We start from the raw sequence: 18,737 nt of genomic DNA, 5'->3' as shown, positions 1-18,737 counted from the left end.
CAGAAAGCCTATGGGCAGGGCACCCCTTCAGGCTGACACAGAGGCATACTGTGCACGGCAGAAATTAACACAACATTGTAAATCAACTATACTTTAATAAAATTTAAAAAAAATTTTTTAAGTAAAAAAGAAAAAAATCTCTGGCACATAGTGTATATGAGTACAGTACAGTTCACTGAGAACAGTTAACGGCATTTATATATGCCACTCATTGGACAGTTATGTCCTATGCTGATTCTTGCACTAGTTTGTGTTTATATATTTGCCCCCTCAATTAGATTACAAGTCCCTTCAAAGTAGGAACCACATTTTATCCTTTCCAACCCTTTCCACATATGGCCAGAGCAGTGGCCACATATGGATGATCAATAAGGCTTTTGATTTTTTTTCTTTATGTCATATTGTCACCACACTACGCATAATTCCAGCAAGGAATCAAAGCTTATATTTTAGACTATAAGACTTTGCCTGCCCTGTAGATAGATACAAAGAAATGGATCTCCTTTTCAGTTGAAACATATTCCTTCCAGAAAAATGTCATAAATTTTTTTTCACACCCAGTATAATTTTCTGCTTTAAATTGTTGTTATGTGATTTGATGGACTCTTTTGACTCTAATTTTAACTGTCCATTTTGGAAATTCTGAAGTTAGATTTAGGTTTAAGCTTCAGCGCCCATAAGGGTTGCTTCTCACTGGAGCCAAAACTACAGAAGACACAACAAAAAGGACAAAGTTCAAAAAAGTAAGCTTCAGGTACCTTTTTGCCAAGGTACGTGTCTATAGTGGATTGTCACCTTATCCATCTCCATTCACTTTTTGGTAGAGCTTCTATTTTCTGCTGCAAAATAATTTTTGGAGCTGGTTGCATGTTAGCTACAGAGTTTCAATAATTTCTTTCCAAAACTGGGCTTCAGAAAATGAATCTAAAAATTTTGAGTCAAGTATCTGAGAGAAGCTGTGTCAAACTTTTATGTTTCTTTTACCATATAAAATTGTGACAAACATATCTATAAAGTGTACATGAACTTCCACTAAGAATCTTTGTTAACCAATAAAACCTGTAATCTCATAGATACCAATCAAAAGGCCAGCTAGCCATCATACTACAGATATTAATGGAGGGCCTAATATGTGCAGGGTTAGGAAGGGTTGATTCCTACTTTGAAGGGACTTGTAATCTAATTGAGGGGGCAAATATATAAACACAAACTAAATAGTGTGAGAATCAGCATAGGACATAACTGTCCGATGAGTGGCATATATAAATGCCGTTAACTGTTCTCAGTGAACTGTATGTACTCATAAACACTATGTGCCAGAGATTTTCTTTTTTTTTACTTAAAAAAATTTTTTTTAATTTTATTAAAGTATAGTTGATTTACACCCCCTGGCAATGGGCAAAGAGACACCTGATTGGTGGTGGTGCTCTTGTGTCTGTCAGGGGCAAAGCAGATGTCTAGTCCTTTCTTCATCGTAGCTTGATGCCTGGGTTGGTGGCCAGAGCTGTTTCATGGCTGGGGCACATAAAAAATGTTGGAAAAAAAAAAAGTATAGTTGATTTACAATGTTGTGTTAATTTCTGCTATACAGCAAAGTGGCTCAGTTATACATATATATATTCTTTTCCATATTCTTTTCATTATGGTTTATCAGAGGATATTGAATATAGTTACCTGTGCTATACAGTAGGACCTTGTTTTTTATCCATCCTACATATCAGCAGTCCCCAACCTTTTTGGTACCAGGGACCGGTTTCATGGAAGACACTTTTTCCACACACCGGGGCGGGGGTGTTGGGGGGAATGGTTCAGGTGGTAATGCAAGCGACGGGGAGCGGCAGATGAATCTTCACTTGCTGGCCTGCCGCTCACCTCCTGCTGCATGGCCCAGTATCTAACAGGCCACGGACTGGTAGCGGTCCACGGCCCACGGGTTGGGGGACCCCTGCTATATATACTAGTTTACATCTGCCAATCCCAGACTCCCAATCTTTCCCTCCCCACTGCACCCCACCCCCTTGGCAACCACAAGTCTGTTCTCTATATGTCTGTGAGTCTGTTTCATAGACATGTTCATTTGTGTCATATTTTAGATTCCACATACAAGTGATATCATATGGTGTTCGTCTTACTCTTTCTGACTTACTTCACTTAGCATGATAACCTCTAGGTGCATCCGTGTAGCTGCAAATGGTATTATTTAATTCTTTTTTTTAAATTGTGCCAGACATTCTGTGAAGTACTTTATATAGATCAGTTTCATTTTCTGAATGATTATCCCCACTCCATAGATGGGAGTTACCTCTGATCTTCTCCCCATTCTGGAGAAAACAAGGAGAATGATATAAGGTGAGCAAAGACCTAGAATCAGGAATGTACCAGATGGCAAAGAGATGCATTGGTCAGGGACTAAGGATCCATTTAGGGGAATAGAGGGAAATGAACCTTGGGCCCTATGGTAGTCTGTTCACCACCATATCCCACTGCCTAGTAGAGTGCCTTATGCACAGTAGGTGCTTGATAATTATGTCTTGTACAAACAAATGGCCCTCTGGCTTGTGTCTGTAACCCAGACCAAGTACAGTGGGATAAGTGTAATCAGTGAATTAAAGCCGTACACCAAAGAGCCTTGGGACCCAATGCCAACACCTCCCAATTCCCAACTATTACAGTGAAGGATTCAAGTGGGAAGGACACACCTAATGAGACAGGTGTGACAGCAATAGTAGCTCCAGCTCACTGGGGTTCCTTTCATGGAACCTGACATGGTGACATAGTGAGCAGTCCACACGTCCTTACTCTGGCCTGCAAGACAGTGCAAGATCTGGCCCCTGGCACGCCGTGACCTCAAATGCTTCTTCTCGCCCCTCCCTCCTTCTGTTCCTTCTTCTCTCCCCTTGCGCCTCCCACACCGACCTCCTTTCTAGCCCCCAGTCCCACCTTAGGGTCTACATTTTTTCATGCTGCTTCCAAGTCTCTGGTAGCTCCTCTCCCCACATCTCAGTGGCCTCCCCTGCCACCTGGCATCATCCACTGGCTTATCTGTCTCCCTCTGCACACAGCAGACTGTATACCCAGAAAGGCAGACCTCCCTCCACACTCCTCACCGTTGTATCCCTGGCGTCGAGGACAGCACCTGGCACCTCACACACTGCAGTTCTGACCTCTCAGTACCTCTCACATACCTACTTCCCAAGGGAATAGGATTTTGTTCAAGAAATGTTCCATGGAAATTGATAAGTGGAGCTTGGGAACGAGAGGCAGAGTGGCAGCTCAGACCAACCTGTTTATAAAAGGTGCCTTTGGCCAGAGAGGGGAAAATACAACTTTAAACCTCTGACAAAATATATGCCTGCCTAGGACACCTTTACCGTGCTGTGCTTCTGAAACGCTGCCTGGTCTCAACAAGGAGATCCATGAATTTGCCACATCAGCTGATCCCCAGGACTTAAAAGTCCCTACTACCAGCCTCAGCCTAGTAAAATGGGCATGGACTACACACCTCGGTATCAAAACACTGGCTCTCTGCTGTAGCCAAAACCAAGCAAATGCACCTATCCAGGTGACAGGAGAGCAGGTGAGGAAGTTAAACGATCCTATGTTCATTAGTTCTTCCCCTCACTGAGCACTATTAAGCAGCTCAATACCATGAAAATGAGTTGAAATGCGCTGACTTTGCCTCAAGTTTGAGCATTCACGGTCCCAGGAGGACACTTGTCATCTAATGATGTGCTTTAGAATCTTCTGTGCCAGTTGAGACTCCAGAGACCACAAAATGTCTGCTAAATTCAAAGTGATGTAAAGTCATGGTGCCTCACAGCGTTTCTCGAAAGACTCCCCAGTGAGATGTTCAGTAATTTCACACATGTATATTGAGCACTTACTGTATTGAAGGAGCTGTGCTAATGATGTGGTGGGCCAGAAGGAGGAGACAGGGTCCTTGCCTTCAAACGTCCAGTTTATCATTCACTGGGCAGGTCAGATAACTGAGGTACCAGGCAGGGAATAAGAGATGCCGTGGTCCAGCTATTGTGTGAAAGCACAAAGGATGGAGACATGGATCCCATCTGGGAGAAAATTTTAAAATGCATCATGGAGGAGAAGACACACTCATCTTGAAAGATGAATGGAATTTTCACAGACTTAGATGGCAGAAAGCCTTGATTTGGAGCATTCACCAAATTTTATGGTGTAAGTATTCCCACTATGGCTGATTTCAAGTTATTAATGACATGATGTCACTGAACACAGAGCTGGGAAGAGGTGCCAGCTCCGGCACATCATCTGTGAGTCACCATCTGAGCTTTGGGCTTTATTAAAACGTCTGACTCTATTGCTTTAATGAGTGGATTCACAGGTATTAAAAACATCTAAGACAACATTGTAGAGGAAGAGACACCTCTGCCCTTCTCCCTACATCTCAGTCTGACCTTTTAATACTCTGTCTATCCTTCCGGTCCCAGTCCTATGCCTCTGCCTAGACACCTAGGACTGATAATGGTCCAGTGCCAACCTGGATTCTGTTTGCTTCTCTTAGCAGGGCTGTGATTCCCCTGGGCTCCTGCTATCACATGGCACAGAGGGATGGCTTTCCGCCCGTTGCCTGGTGTTGACACCCTTGCTGTTCTCCATAATGAGAAGCAGCTTTAAGGGCCGCTAGCTGGGCAGGGTGTTTCACTGTTCTTGTAGCAGTTGGAAGGGAAAACCAGAGGAATTGCTGGGAAGCTTTGCTGTAGGAAGATGCAAGCCAGATGAGACCCAGCATGCATATTAACTGCTCCTTTTCATACTTTTTTTTTTAAAGCACCCCGCAATGTGTTCTCCTTAAGACACTGCACCCCTAACTGGCCTTATCACTCAAAGAGCTACGTTTGAAAAGTCAGGCCCTCATTTCTGTCTTTAATTGCAAGCAGATGTCCTCGGTATGTGCATAAACTTGTGTCAGGAGGATTTTTTTTTTTTTTTAACTCACCAAGGAGAGCACTGCCAGACAGGAAAGGAATATGTGAAGCTTCAAGTTGTTAGGAAACTTGCACATTTGTCCACTAAGCCAGAGGTAGACCTGCGGGAAAAGAAAGTCTTTATGATTTCTCATTGCACGTTGATTCTTCTTACCTCGAGGCCCAGCTACTCTCTAAAAGCATTTACAGCGAAATATGGCTGCTGCAGATTTAGTTCAGCATGTGCTTCATTTCACGACACCAGTTTCTCCTCCAAAATTGTTGTAGATTGTTTGTGAAGCAGCTTTTTTAGCATTAAAAGGTGTTTGAAACCACCAGCATCATTTCACAGCTCCGTTTTTTGTTTGTTTAGATTATCTTATGTAATGTGCTCTCTGATTTACTGTTCAAGTATAGAAGAAGCACATTCCCTAGTGGAGATCTGGGGAGGTAATGCTGTCTGAAAGATTCAGAGATTTCCTGTTCAGATTACACAGGCTTCTTTGGAGCTGCCAAGAGCCATGACGTGTAGGAGATAATATATTTTATTTCAGGAGAAACTATGGATGGAAATTCAATTTAGCCAGTGAGCTGCAAAAGAAACGAAATTCCAGCTTAGAATTGTCACTGCACTCGGGCCCAGGACTTGGTGTGCCAAGGGGTAGCCATGACCAAGATGACCTCTGCAGCCCCAGGACCTGCTGTGTAGATATCACTCGATAACAGAGCAAAAGGAAGAGGCCTGGCTGCCAGGGTGTTGCAAGTCCTACCTGGTTCCTTGTGAACTGACCCCTGAAGGGTATTTCCGCCCAGAGCCTCAACAACCTGGCCCCATCAGTATAACTTTCCAGAATGTTTGCAGCATTCAAATAAATCAGGCTGCGCAAGTCGTGAACACCAGCTGTGGACACTTAGTGGGGGACCCCTAGAAGGGGAACCCCACAGAGGACACAGTGACTGATCAGAGCAAGAAAGTAGTGGCCAGTGAACAGTTTTCCAAGCGTGTCATGTCATAAGAATCACCTGGCTGGGGGATGGAGCGTGCAGGGTAAGCATACAGTTTCTCAGGACCTTGCCAACATATAGATTGACCAGGGCCCTAGAGATTCATATTCTGTAGAGCTGGCACAGGGCCTTGGAATCTGTATGTTTAACAAATGCCACAGTTAAATCAACTAGACTTCAGTAAATGAATGAATGAATGAATGCCACAGTAGATCTTGATGGTCAGACAAGTATGGGAAACAGTAGAGTGGGGTGGAGTCAGAATCTGACTCCAGTTCCAGTTTGGCCTCTGCCATATAATTGCTGGGTGGCCTTAGGCAAGTTATTTCTTTGAGCCTCATTCATACAATGTAACTAATAATATCCACTTCAGAGGGTTGTTGTGAGGATAAAATGGAAAAAATCATAAAATGTCCTGAAGTGTGTGCCTGGTACATTTTTTTTTTTTTTGGCGGTACGTGGGCCTCTCACTGTTGTGCCCTCTCCCATTGCGGAGCACAGGCTCCGGACGCGCAGGCCCATAGGCCATGGCTCACGGGCCCAGCCGCTCCGCTGCACGCGGGATCTTCCCGGACTGGGGCACAAACCCGTGTCCCCTGCATCGGCAGGCGGACTCTCAACTGCTGCACCACCAGGGAAGCCCTGCCTGGTACATTTTAAGGGCACAATAAATGTGAGATGTAAACACCTCACACACATTTTTTGACTTTGCCATCAGCCAGCCCCTTCAGAGGCAGCAGGATGGTCTGGGGCATGGCATCAATATGACCAGACAGTGAGCTTGAACTTCAGCCTTATTGCAAGGAGGCTGCATATCTGGAGGAGATATGGGCTTTAAATTGAATACTCTTCCGTGATGGTGATCATAGTTTGATAGAGAAAAAAGGGCAGAAAGAAAAAAGTGGGTCTGGAAAGAGCTTTGAGGTTGAAATCCAAGCTGGGAAAATTTTTGGAATATGCACAAGGATAAATACACTTCAAAAAGGCAGGAAAAGTAGTCACGCATACTTGAGATTTACAAGGAAAGACAATTTACTGAGAATAAACAATTTTGCTTTGATCCCCTTTTAGTTCGGAAGCCAAAGTTTAAAGCATTTGTCATTCATCTACCTCATTTCTTTAGCAAGCCTTATTTTTCTACTAGGTGCCATGCCCTGTGCTCCTAACAGAGGTTACAAAGATAAAAGCAATACCCATCTCAAGAAACTTGCTGTGTGTCATAGGGCACAGGAAAATAAGCAGTTACAGCAAAGGATGTAAGAATGGTTTCTAGGACTCTTGGGTGGAGGACAGCTTACCTGCCTGAGGGAGAAAGCAAAAGCTCTCAGTGGAAGTCTTTTTTTTTCCAGCTTTATTGAGATAAAATTAACATAAAATACTGTGCAAGTTTGTGTACAACACAATGATTTGATACATGTATATACTGTAAAATGATTACTGCAATCAGAGGAAGTCTTGAAATAGAGATTTCATGATAGTTACATCATCATTATCATTATAGTAACCATAAGCTAATAATGATAACAATAGCTGACATTAACCGATGCTTATTTTATGGCAGATACCCTGTGAGGCCCTTTACGTTATCTCCTGTCATGTAAAATTATTGCCATATGCAGTATCTTTTTTTTTAAATTTTATTTATTTATTTATTTTTATTAGTTTCTGCTTTATAACAAAGTGAATCAGTCATACATATATATCTGTTCCCCCATCCCTTCCCTCTTGCGTCTCCCTCCCTCCCACCCTCCCTATCCCACCCCTCCAGGCAGTCACAAAGCACCGAGCTGATCTCCCTGTGCTATGCCACTGCTTCCCACTAGCTACCTACCTTACGTTTGGTACCGTAAGCAGTATCTTGGTTTACCTACTTGTGTTTGCACTGTCTGTTCGTGGCTGGTTCTAATGCCATTGCTGCACACCTGGTAAGTTACAGTACTCACCAGAACATTGATTCTCCCATGCTAGCTTTCTTACTGATATAATAGGGAATTCACCAACTTACAAGAGCTGGAATTGACGGCATTTAGTCCCAGGCAGATTACCATCCCCGATGCTGCTGACCCTACTTCCCCAAAGTCCCACTGCCTTCATCCAGCCTGTGCAGGAGGACCTGAATAGAGTGGGTCCTGCTGGGCTTAGGACAGCATCCTGTCCTCATATGTGCAAAGCCCTAAGCTCACAAAGTCCAGTGTAAAAACATTGTCAAATTCTTTGTTGGAAAAGATGGGCTCTTACTTTCAGGGTAGTGGTAGCAATAATAAGTGACAATAATAATAACAAGAAGAATATCTAACCTTTACCAAGCACTTATTATATTGCATATTTAATATATTGCATGTATTAACTGACTTAAACCTCACATGTGTAGATACTGCGATGGTCCCCATTTTACAGAGAGAAACTGAGGTCCAATTGTGTGCCATAGTTGGGAAGCTGAGCACAAGGCTGGACATAAGTAAGAGAGGATAGATTACAGTTCATTCTTAGGGAGTCCACCATGAGAAGCTGTGCCTCAAGGCACTGCAAAGTACTCATTCTCCAGTGTTTGCAGGATCACAGTTCAGTTCTTTCTTTATTTATTTATGTTTGGCTGCACCATGAAGCATGTGGAATCTTAGTTCCACAACCAGGGATCAAACCCGTGCCCCCTGCAGTGGAAGCGTGGATTCTTAACCTCTGGACCACCAGGGAAGTCCCACGATTAAGTTATCTGGAAAGACCATTCCCAATATGCCCTTGACCTCTCCACACATCCTAGGTCAGCTCTGCTACACCCACTCCCTACAGATCGTGGCTCTTTACATGCCTAGGTTGTGTCTTATCCCTGTCTTTATGCAGTGCTTGCCTTGGCTCCAACGGCCCTTTCCTTTCCTTTTCATTTCTTATTTATCCCAAATTCAGCGCCTGTCCAAGGGATCACCTTCCCCAGGGAGCTTGTCCAGACCCGTTAAGGGCTACCACATTGCGCCTCCAATGCTGACCACTCCTTCATTTATAGATCCCTGCCCGGAAGTAGTGGGCTCACCAAGGCCAGGGGCTATAGCTAATTCATTTTATAATGCCAGCATTTAAAAGCTCCAATGGGATATACTGGAGCTGTGATTCTCTGCTTATTGTCACCCTTCATTTGTTTTCCTCCATCGCTCGGCACTTCTAGACAGTGAGGACGGCTTAGACACTAAAATTGACGACCGAGGGTGACATCTCCATTTGCTAAGATGGCACAGTTTTGCTCATTGTGCTCGATTTGTAATCAGCACCCTCTTGGCACTGGCATAAAGCTGTGGTTCTTCCCCAAGAATGCCATTTGTTCCTTTTATGCCTTGATTCCTCACATACTGTGGAGGGTGTTAGCTGAGTAAGACTTTCTGCTTCATGAAAATGTTACCAAATACACCATAAGGAGAAAAGCACCAGACGTCTGTCTGCAAAGAAAGCAAAATCCTGGTTTGGGAAGAGTCAAGGGTGGCCATTGCTCCCCAAGCATTTCCGGGCCTGAGGTTTGGCTCTGTGGGCTCCTTGGGGCCTCATAACTGATGCCCACATTCCATATCAGTCATCATTCTGGAGAAATTCGTCAACTTTCCTGCTGATCTGAGCCTGGAAACTGGTGTGTGTTTACTCATTTTCAAGCTGAAAATTGAGACAAACTTGCTGGATAATTTTTACAAAAATAACACACATGATTGCGTGTCATCCCATGATTGACTTAATTTTCCTCTTTTTTTGAGCTATCAGAACTTTCTCAAGGCATATATAGTTTTCAGTGAAATAGGTCATTCACAGTTGGAAGCTATACAAACTTGCCAAACCTTGACCAAAACTAACATTCTGGTGCCCAGTTTAGGGCAAGGGGTAATAAAGTGTTCTCTGATTTGTAGTAAGGAATTAAAGGCAGGGGTTGGGGTCTAGACAATGGTAATAATAAAGACTAAGGATATCAAGACAGTGAGTAGACTTGAGGGGATTTTCATAAAATGCAGTTTTCCTTTCTGGTCACGTTAAAATCAATGTGTAGTACATTATCTACTCTAGGGAAACGTGTATTCCATTTGCTTTCTGTCATAACTCTTTATTGTATTTGGGAGTAAATGAGCTTCTACAGATGAAGTTAATATTAAAATTTAGAGAGAGACTGAAAAGAAACCCTTCCAGAGCTAATAGTCACACAGAATTTAAAATATTAATTCGCCAAAGCCCCCCAAACCTAACTTCGCTTGGAAGAACACCCTCACTGATATGCCCAGGCTGCAAAAACTTTCACGTGTTAGAATTCTGCAGCATTTAGTAAAAGGAACTTAACTTCCTCTGTTAGGTTCTACATTCTGAATTTCAGACCCCACAGCTGCCTAGTGGTTAGCCAGGTGAGAAGAGTTAGTTAAAAAAGCACATTGAAAAGTGGATCAGGACAGATGGACAGGATTCACCCTCCCTGAAATTCAGGGAGATGAGTGTGGGCCAGCTCTCTGCCCATGCATCTTCATTTTCTTCCTCTTCCTTTTTTCATATCAAAGAAAGATTTCTCAGCACTGTTACTGTGGGTTTCTATTGAGGACCCAAAGCATCAGCAGCTTCGCTGCTTTGAGGTAATGCTCTGTGTTTGTTGTGGGCCTGGACCAAACTGCCTCTCTAATAACCCACGGATAGCCTGATGGGATGGGAAGAATCTTGGAGACACCCCCTTCTCCACCAAGCCCAGATAACAGTTACAATACTTTTGTAGCTGAGGTGTTTGCAGTTCAACCAGTTCAGTGATAACTACATTGATCATTGTCCATTTTTCCTGTCTTTAATGCAACCTAATACTAGTATCAATAAAATTAAAACTGCTTTTATAATAGATGACTCATTGCCATCTCGTGTCTAAAGGTCTGTCCCCCTCTTGTCCAACTTCTCACTTCCCCTCATTCCTTCCCTATTCCCAGGTTGCTCACATGTTTATTTCTAAGAATAAACGCTTTTGACTGAACTGTTTTTAATACTCTTTTTAAAAAGAATTTATGTTCCTTCTTGTTTTCACAAGCAAGACTTAAGTTTGGACTCAAATATTGTAGGAAGGCAATTTTTCATCCTTCTTGACTGTGTCCAGGCATGAGACCAGAGGCAACTAAGACCAGAAGGTTTCCATTTGCTCTGAACATTTAGGAGTTCTTTTTAGAGGGTAGGTGCAATTTTAGTTTGAAAAAGAAAGAAAGAAAAAGGGGAGAATTGTTGTGAGGTTGGGCCTGGTCACATTTTGACATTTGAAAATGAGATTGTAACAAAGTCACATCAGACCACTTTTTATAGGGATAACTAATGGTTTTCTTCGCTTTCTGTTCCAGCCACACCAGCTATCCTTGTCAGAGCATCTCAGAGTCTGCAGAGAGTCCATCCAGGCCTAGAGACAAGTAAGAATTTCACTCCCTTTTCTGCCTTCAACGATGTTGTCCAGGTTTTACTGTAATTCAAGCTACTGTCCTTTCCCTATTTTATTTGGGATATGGTAACTGGATGAATGACTGACCGAAATTGCACGGGCAAACTAACAAATTTTTTTTTCAGAATTTCTTTTTCAACTTTTCTGTAAGGCTGCTTCTTTTTTTTCCCTTTTTTTTTTTAAATTGAATGAAAGATTCTTTCAATTCCAAAGTTCTTTACAATTTTCAAAAGTTTCATGCAAATGATTTCATATAATCCCATAATAACCCTTTCTTTCCTCTACCCCTGTATTGCCCCTCCCTGCTTCCCTCTCCCCGCTGGTAACCACTGGTTTATTCTCTATATCTGTAAGTCCGCTTCTTTTCTGTTTTATTCATTAGTTTGTTTATTTTTTTAGATTCTACATATAAGTGATATCATACAGTATTTGTCTTTCTCTGTCTGACTTATTCCACTTAGCATAATATCCTCCAAGTCCATCCATGTTGCTGTAAGTGGCAAAATTTCATTCTTTTTATGGCTGAGTAGTATCCCATTGTACATACAACATATCTTCTCTATCCATTCATCTGTTGATGGACACATAGGTTGCTTCCGTACCTTGACAATTGTAAATAATGCTGCTGTGAACATTGGGGTGAGTATATCTTTTCAAATAAGCGTTTTTGTTTTTTGCGGATATATACCCAGGAGTGGAATTGCTGGGTCATATGGTAGTCCTATTTCTAGTTTTTTGAGAAATCTCCATACTGTTTTCCACAATAGCTGCACCAATTTACATTCTCACCAACAGTGTATGAGGCTTCCCTTTTCTCAACATCCTCGCCAACATTTGTTATTTGTGTTCTTTTTGATGTTAGCTCTTCTGCCAGGTGTGAGGTGATATCTCATTGTGGTTTTGATTTGTATTTGCCTGATGATTATCAGTGTTGAGTGATGTTTCATGTGCCTGTTAGCCATCTGCATTTCCTCTTTGGAAAAAAAGACTGCTTCTTTATCTTTCTAAGAAGCTTATCCTTAGAGGTTAAGTAAGGCCAAATTAATGCAAAGAAAAAAAGACATAAAATAACTTGTTGTGGGCCAACAATTAGTTTACTGAGTTTAGGAATCTGCGTTTTTGATTTATAAGTCCTGTAGTGTACTGGCATTATTATTTTGAGATACTTCTTTACCTAGTGATCACATTACCAGACAGTCTTAATTTGTCCCTTCAACCAAATCACCCTGGGCTCTGAAATTCTGTCCACTGCTCCGTGATAGCATTTACCTCACAACATCTTCATGCATGTGTTCATACCATGTGCAGGACTCAATGAGTTGTGTGCGCTGCACAAATTAATTAATTATGTTGCAATTAGGCAAAGCCTGTGTTTTCTGCTTCTTCTAAATCCCTCACGTGACCTAAAAAATACCGTGATCACATAGTAGGCACCTTCAATTAAATTCTAAGGATGGATTTTCTTTTCTTCAGTTGAAGTATAGGCTCGAGTCCACATTACAAAATAAAGGAATGGAAGTTAGTGTACCTGACTGTGTTTAAGCCATTGCTGTTCCAGGGATCATAACGGCATCATGAAACTATAATTGGGGTTTTGTGACTAAATTGCAGAGTCCTTTTCTAATAGGTGATGTAAACATCATTTTTCTTGGAGGTGACTGAAAGGGAGGGTTGGTGCTGTTTTTAACAAACGTCATCAATTCATCAGTTGTGCCAGACCGCGAACTCTACAACCCTCCTGTTTTAGAATCATCTGACATGTTAATCCGCTCCCTAATTAAAGTGAGGGGTTGTAGAAAGACTAGCTCTTGCTTATGTTTGGGTTATCCCAGCCAGTATATTCCAAAGCCTTCACTCAGCAGGTGATGTGACTCATTGCTGCTTTCTGTAAGGAAATAAGAAGGAATCAGTTAAGAATGGTTTAGGCTTCCCTGGTGGCGCAGTGGTTGAGAGTCTGCCTGCCGATGCAGGGGGATACAGGTTCGTGCCCCGGTCCAGGAAGATCCCACATGCCGCGGAGCGGCTGGGCCCGTGAACCATGGCTGCTGGGCCTGCGCGTCCGGAGCCTGTGTTCCGCAATGGGAGAGGCCCGCGTACCGCAAAAAAAAAAAAAAAAAAAGAATGGTTTACTAATGGTGCATGCTGCATCCCACACTGGAACCCTCCCCAACACACAACCACAATACACTGCCCTTCACTTGCCCCCAAAGGGGTGGTAAGATTTCCCCAAGCCATTGTCTTTGTGTCAAGTCATGGGGTCTGAGGAGCTTAAGCTTTGGGCCTTGTTAAAATACAACCTCTGAGTATGGAAGATGTGTTGAAGAAATTGCTGTCAGTTGTCATTTGGCATATGTTGATTTTCTGTCCTTGTGACAAACAAGAATAATAGCTATTACCCTTCATCTGTGGCACGTCACACAGACACTGACCTCCCCACGCAAGGAAGAATCCTACCCTTCCAGCTTCTTCTTATCTGAAGTTACATGCCCTGTGTCTCAGGACTGAATGGATAAAGTACCCCACGTCAAAGGATGTGTCTGTATCACTGGGCACCTTCCACAGTGCACTCACTAGGACACATGGCCACCTTCATCATCCAAGCATCTCACTGAGATGCAACAGACCTTAGTGCTCCCGTAGCCTCACTGTGTCACTGTGGACACAGTCACTGTATCACAAATGTTTAACTCCCTGCCATGCACCCAGCACTAGCTAGCTCTACACCTTGAGGAACAAAGAAATGTGTAAGATATTGTCCTGACCTCAGGGAGGTCATATTCCCCCTAAGGGAGATAGTTTTACACAAAAAGCTAGTGTTCAAGATCTGTCAATTCACAATTGTAACGTATACATTTCCTATGTGCACTTTTCTGAATTCTCAGATTCAAAGCAAAACCTTGTGGAAGAAAAATAAACCCTCCCAGAGTGAATCCTAGACAGAACTGTCCAAACGTAAATAAAGGCCACCACCCTTCCGCAGGCCACCTTTACTTTACACTTGGGCTATCACAATAACCCTTTAGTAGCTGTCTCGCTCCTCTCTCCTTCCACACCCTACCCCGTCTCTCCTTCCTTGTATCCATCTTCCTCTGCCAACAACGATTTTCAGAATCCAACATATCCCTCTGCTCTAAATAACACTAACTATCTTTAGTACCTTCCCCACTACCTAAATTTTAAATTGCAATCCTATCCCAAGCCACTCAAATCCCCCATCTGTCATCTGACCCCAGCTTGTAAGTCTAGACTATCCACTACCCCCCAGGAACACTATGCTTTCCCTCCTCTGGGACTTTGCTCGTGCCGTCCCATCTTCCAGAACTATCCTCCTTCCGCCTCACCCAGCATTCTGGAAATATAAATCCTGCCCATACTTTAAGGTTCAGCCAAAACACTTTGACCCTTAGCCTGAAGCAGTTCCTCCCTCCTCTGTGTGTGTCTTTGAGAGAGGTCACACAATTTCATATCGCTCTGAGGGGATATATTACACGCTGCTTTGGAGTGTAGTTATTTGCATATTTCTCTTATCTCCCTATCTGGATTATGAACAGCTGTGTCTTATTCAGAGTTGTATAACTCACAGTACCTCAAATGGTACCTTGAACATTGTAAGTAATAAATGATATTGCAAATAAATTAACTAAATGGAAGTATCCTTAATAGCTCCCTGGCTACCCACCCTTCGGCACTCTTGACAATTCCCACCAGCCCCCCTTGTTATCATGGAGCCTCTTGGCTCTCAGGGGCGGGGGGTGGAGGGGGGGCATTCATGGAGAAACAGATCCCGCCACCTGTGTTAATTGCCCATTAATCATCACCTTCAGTGTTGCTAAAAGGACTCATAGGAAAAATGGTTTATACTCAGAGGATAGCTTCCTTACAGGCAAAGGATACACTAGGGCAACAGCAGATGAGGGGAGTGCACTGACCGGGGTCTGGAGATCCCAGGTGTTGGCCTGTCCGTCCTCTCACTGCTCAGTCGCACCAGACACCCTGTGTCTCCAGGTCTGGAACCACTACCTGTGTGCCTGCCAAGCACCTTGGTACCAGGAAGCCCAAAGTCTGCTCGTGATGGAGTCTCCTAGAGTGAGCTTGTCATGTAGGTGCACCCTAGCTATGTGGACAGCCTGACCATCAGCCCCCAGTTCCACTGAATTTAGATGCAAATCATAAATTTAATTATATTGCTAAGCAGCATTGACAAGCTGACATATTCTGCCCTGAAACAACTCAGGGACCCATGAGTACAGCACATCATTTATCTTTAGTTAACACAGTCTATACAGAGCATTGCCAAGCATCAGTAACTCTGGAAAAAAAGCACGCGGTCAAACCAGACCAGCTAAAATTAACCCATGCCATGCGCCACTTAAAGAATTGCCCATTGCACTCATCTCTTCCTCCTCTTGCTCACCAAAAGGTATCTGTGCCAGCTTCTAAGCCCTCGGGGCTTTGCTTTCTGCGTGCTTTTTGCGTGGACCTAATCCATGTGAATAGGTGTTTGTGTGGTAATGGGCACATACTAACATACCTTCTGCAGAGTACAGGCTTGAGAAATATTTTCTGGAAACAAAGAGCTATTTTTAAAAGTCCCATGAGGACTTTTTAGCCCATACACGTGGGTAGCAGCATACTTCGCCTATGCAGAGGCATAAATATGAGCAAAAACTCACATATAGGATAAGAAGGATATTGATGGAGTTTACAGTTTAAAGAGGTAGGCATCTTTGTATACTTTAAAGAAGTAATGGTGCAAACTTACTACAAAGAAAGCTGCTTTTAGTTGTGGGAGAGAGTGATTAGGATGGTTAGAATCTTCTAGAGAAAAGCAAAACATTGTTAGTGCTCCTGAAGAAGGCAGACTCCTGAGTTTGGCTGCTGTGGTCCCATGTGCTTTGTGTTTTTCCAGTAATTTCATTTCTCTCTCACAGTTGGTTTTTGGCAGAGGATTTGATGATCGTATGGGCCAAATACTTAAGACTTATTAAACACACAGAGAAATTATTAAAAGATTGCACATCATTCTGAGGGGGATTTTTCCTGTCATTTTTTTAAAGCCATACCTTTTCACTGAATTTGTCACGTATTACTACGAAAGTGTAAATTGTGTGATCAGTGGCATTTCCACCTCAAAATAAAATGAATATCCAACTGGAGAAGAATACTGAAGTTTCATTGACTGGCATCTGGAGCATAAATTAGTCCAAGATTTTTTGAAAAACAGGCATCCTGAACATAAACATCCATGACTGAGGTCAGAATGCAGTTTTGAAAGAATCCCAAAAGATTATATTAGATGGGCACAGAAATGAATTGCTTACATTTTTATAAGTTCACCAACAACTTCCTTTACAATGGTGAGTTACTTTTCAATAAAGACACTTACAGGAGACAAAAATGTAATATAGTAACTGTCATTTTGCTTGTTGGGGCCCTTACTGTACATTCTTAGCTGGACTCCTGTCCTAACCTCCTAATTTTTCTTCCCTACCTCCTATGTTTTCCCTATCCCCAGCCATCCTACCCTCTGCTTCCACATTCATTCTTGCCTGCCTTTGATCCAGTGACTCTTCTGCCACATCGTCTTCAGTAGCTCCCCACTGTTTCCTAAATTATGAATAAACTCATCCCTCTGGCATTTAAGAAGGCCCACAACATGGATCCTATGTGCCTTTCTAGCCTCATCTTGCTTATGTACTGTGTACACCCATGTTTGTGTCCCCTGAATTCTTGCTTCATTATAACCATTCATAATGACCCCTTTGTCAGAAATTCCCTCTTCTTACCTCCCAGGTGGGAACAATCCTTCAAGGATTTTGTCTTTAAGGCATACTTCAAATATCGCCTTATCCACAAAGCTTTTCCCAGTTCCCCCAAGAGAATGCACACTTCCATCTTAGAATCTCTGAAGCCCTTTCTTTCTCCCTCTCTAGGAGAGGCAGTATATAGCACAGTACTTGAAGAACTCAGCCTCTGCAGCAAGACAGCTTTGGTTCAAGTCCCAGTTCTATTACTTACTTCCTGCATGATCTTACCTAAGTTTCATGACCTCTCTGTACCTTAGTTCTGTTTTGTTTTGTTTTACTTCTAAAATAAAGATGCTAATAGTACCTACCTCATAAAATTGTGGTGAGAATTACAAGTGTTGATACATTTAAAGTAGTTAGGATAGTACCTGGTCCCATGGTGTTTATTGTATTCTCTTGTGGCTCTTATTTATATTCCAACAAGAATTAGAATTGAACTGTATGAAAGTTCCCATATTCAACTCTATTTTGGACCATCATATCATTATGTCATTTGTTTCAACCTAATGGAGACTCTTATGTGCTTTCTATTCCCTCTAATAGACTGTACTATTCTAAGGATAAGGGCTATATCTTTTACATCCTTGTATCTTACAGTACCTGGTAAGGACCTGGCAAATGCCGAGTGTTTAACAAACAGTCAGTGGATTTTGCGCACACACGAAAAAAATTCAAAAAATAGAAGCCAAGTTCCCCCCCACCCCAGTATCTTAAGTATTCTTTGGCTACCATAGAGTACCTTTATGTCCTCCGGCAGTCATTTATGAAAGGAGAGAGATTAAAATATGCAGGAGGAGACATTTCTCTCGTCCATTACTAATATACTTACAGTCTTTCCCAAAAGCCTTCCACAGAACCTTAGCTTCAGGTCATGGGACCAGTGTCATGGTCTAGTCTTGGGGTGTGTCCCAGGATGTTTCTGTGTCATCACTGTGCTATCCTGTGGGCACTTCAGCTGCCAAGGGAATAGTAGCCCCCTCCTGCCTGTGACCCATTCCTGCCCCTGTAAGAGCCGAATGACCCTCTCAGCTTTAATCATTCTTTTTCATCAGCTATCTTCAACCTTAAGGGCTTATTAACTGACAATACAGCTAAAATAAGCACAAGCTGACAGTACGTGTAAAAGAAACACACTATAAGGGACGTGTGTCCATGCAGGAATGGTATCTTAGAATGTTCAGCCTTTATTGGTTACAAAGAACTTGAGCTTTGGACACGCATTAGAGAGCAGCACTGGGCTCTGACATCGAAGCTGACATTGAATTCTTTAAGTCTGCTGTTTATAAACAACTCAGCAAATGATTCAGTAAGTAAACACAGATTATGATGATCCCTTTTAAGGAAACGGTGTTTATGTTGGCTCCCTCTTGCACCCAAACTAGTGGTAGCCCATCCTGACTCACAGACAGCACGAATATCCTGATAAGGCCAAGTATCCTGCAAAGACTATTTTTCCCCCTTCCTTGCTTCTCTGAGGTTGGAGGAAGGCCGGTCGAATTATGCACTTCATGTAAGAAGAAACAGAGGTAGAGACAAAACAGCTTTCCCAAGTCTCTTGAACAG

At 42.7% G+C, this 18,737-nt stretch overlaps 1 protein-coding gene across 3 annotated transcripts in view; it reads left to right on the top strand.

Moving 5' to 3' along the window:
• Positions 1 to 18,737, top strand: part of GHR (growth hormone receptor) — a gene marked incomplete at its 5' end in the record, with an annotated part of 284,082 nt that overhangs the window by 187,184 nt on the left and 78,161 nt on the right. For all 3 annotated transcript variants that reach the window (XM_082622357.1, XM_082622356.1, XM_082622355.1), the window contains one exon: positions 11,273 to 11,338. In XM_082622357.1, the coding sequence (XP_082478483.1) occupies positions 11,273 to 11,338 (66 nt within the window). The remainder of the gene's footprint in view (positions 1 to 11,272; positions 11,339 to 18,737) is intronic.

This window comes from Mesoplodon mirus (genome assembly GCF_964341445.2).
Source record: "Mesoplodon mirus genome assembly, chromosome: 5".
NCBI lineage: Eukaryota > Metazoa > Chordata > Mammalia > Artiodactyla > Ziphiidae > Mesoplodon > Mesoplodon mirus.
This window is presented reverse-complemented; position numbering and strand designations above follow the sequence as displayed.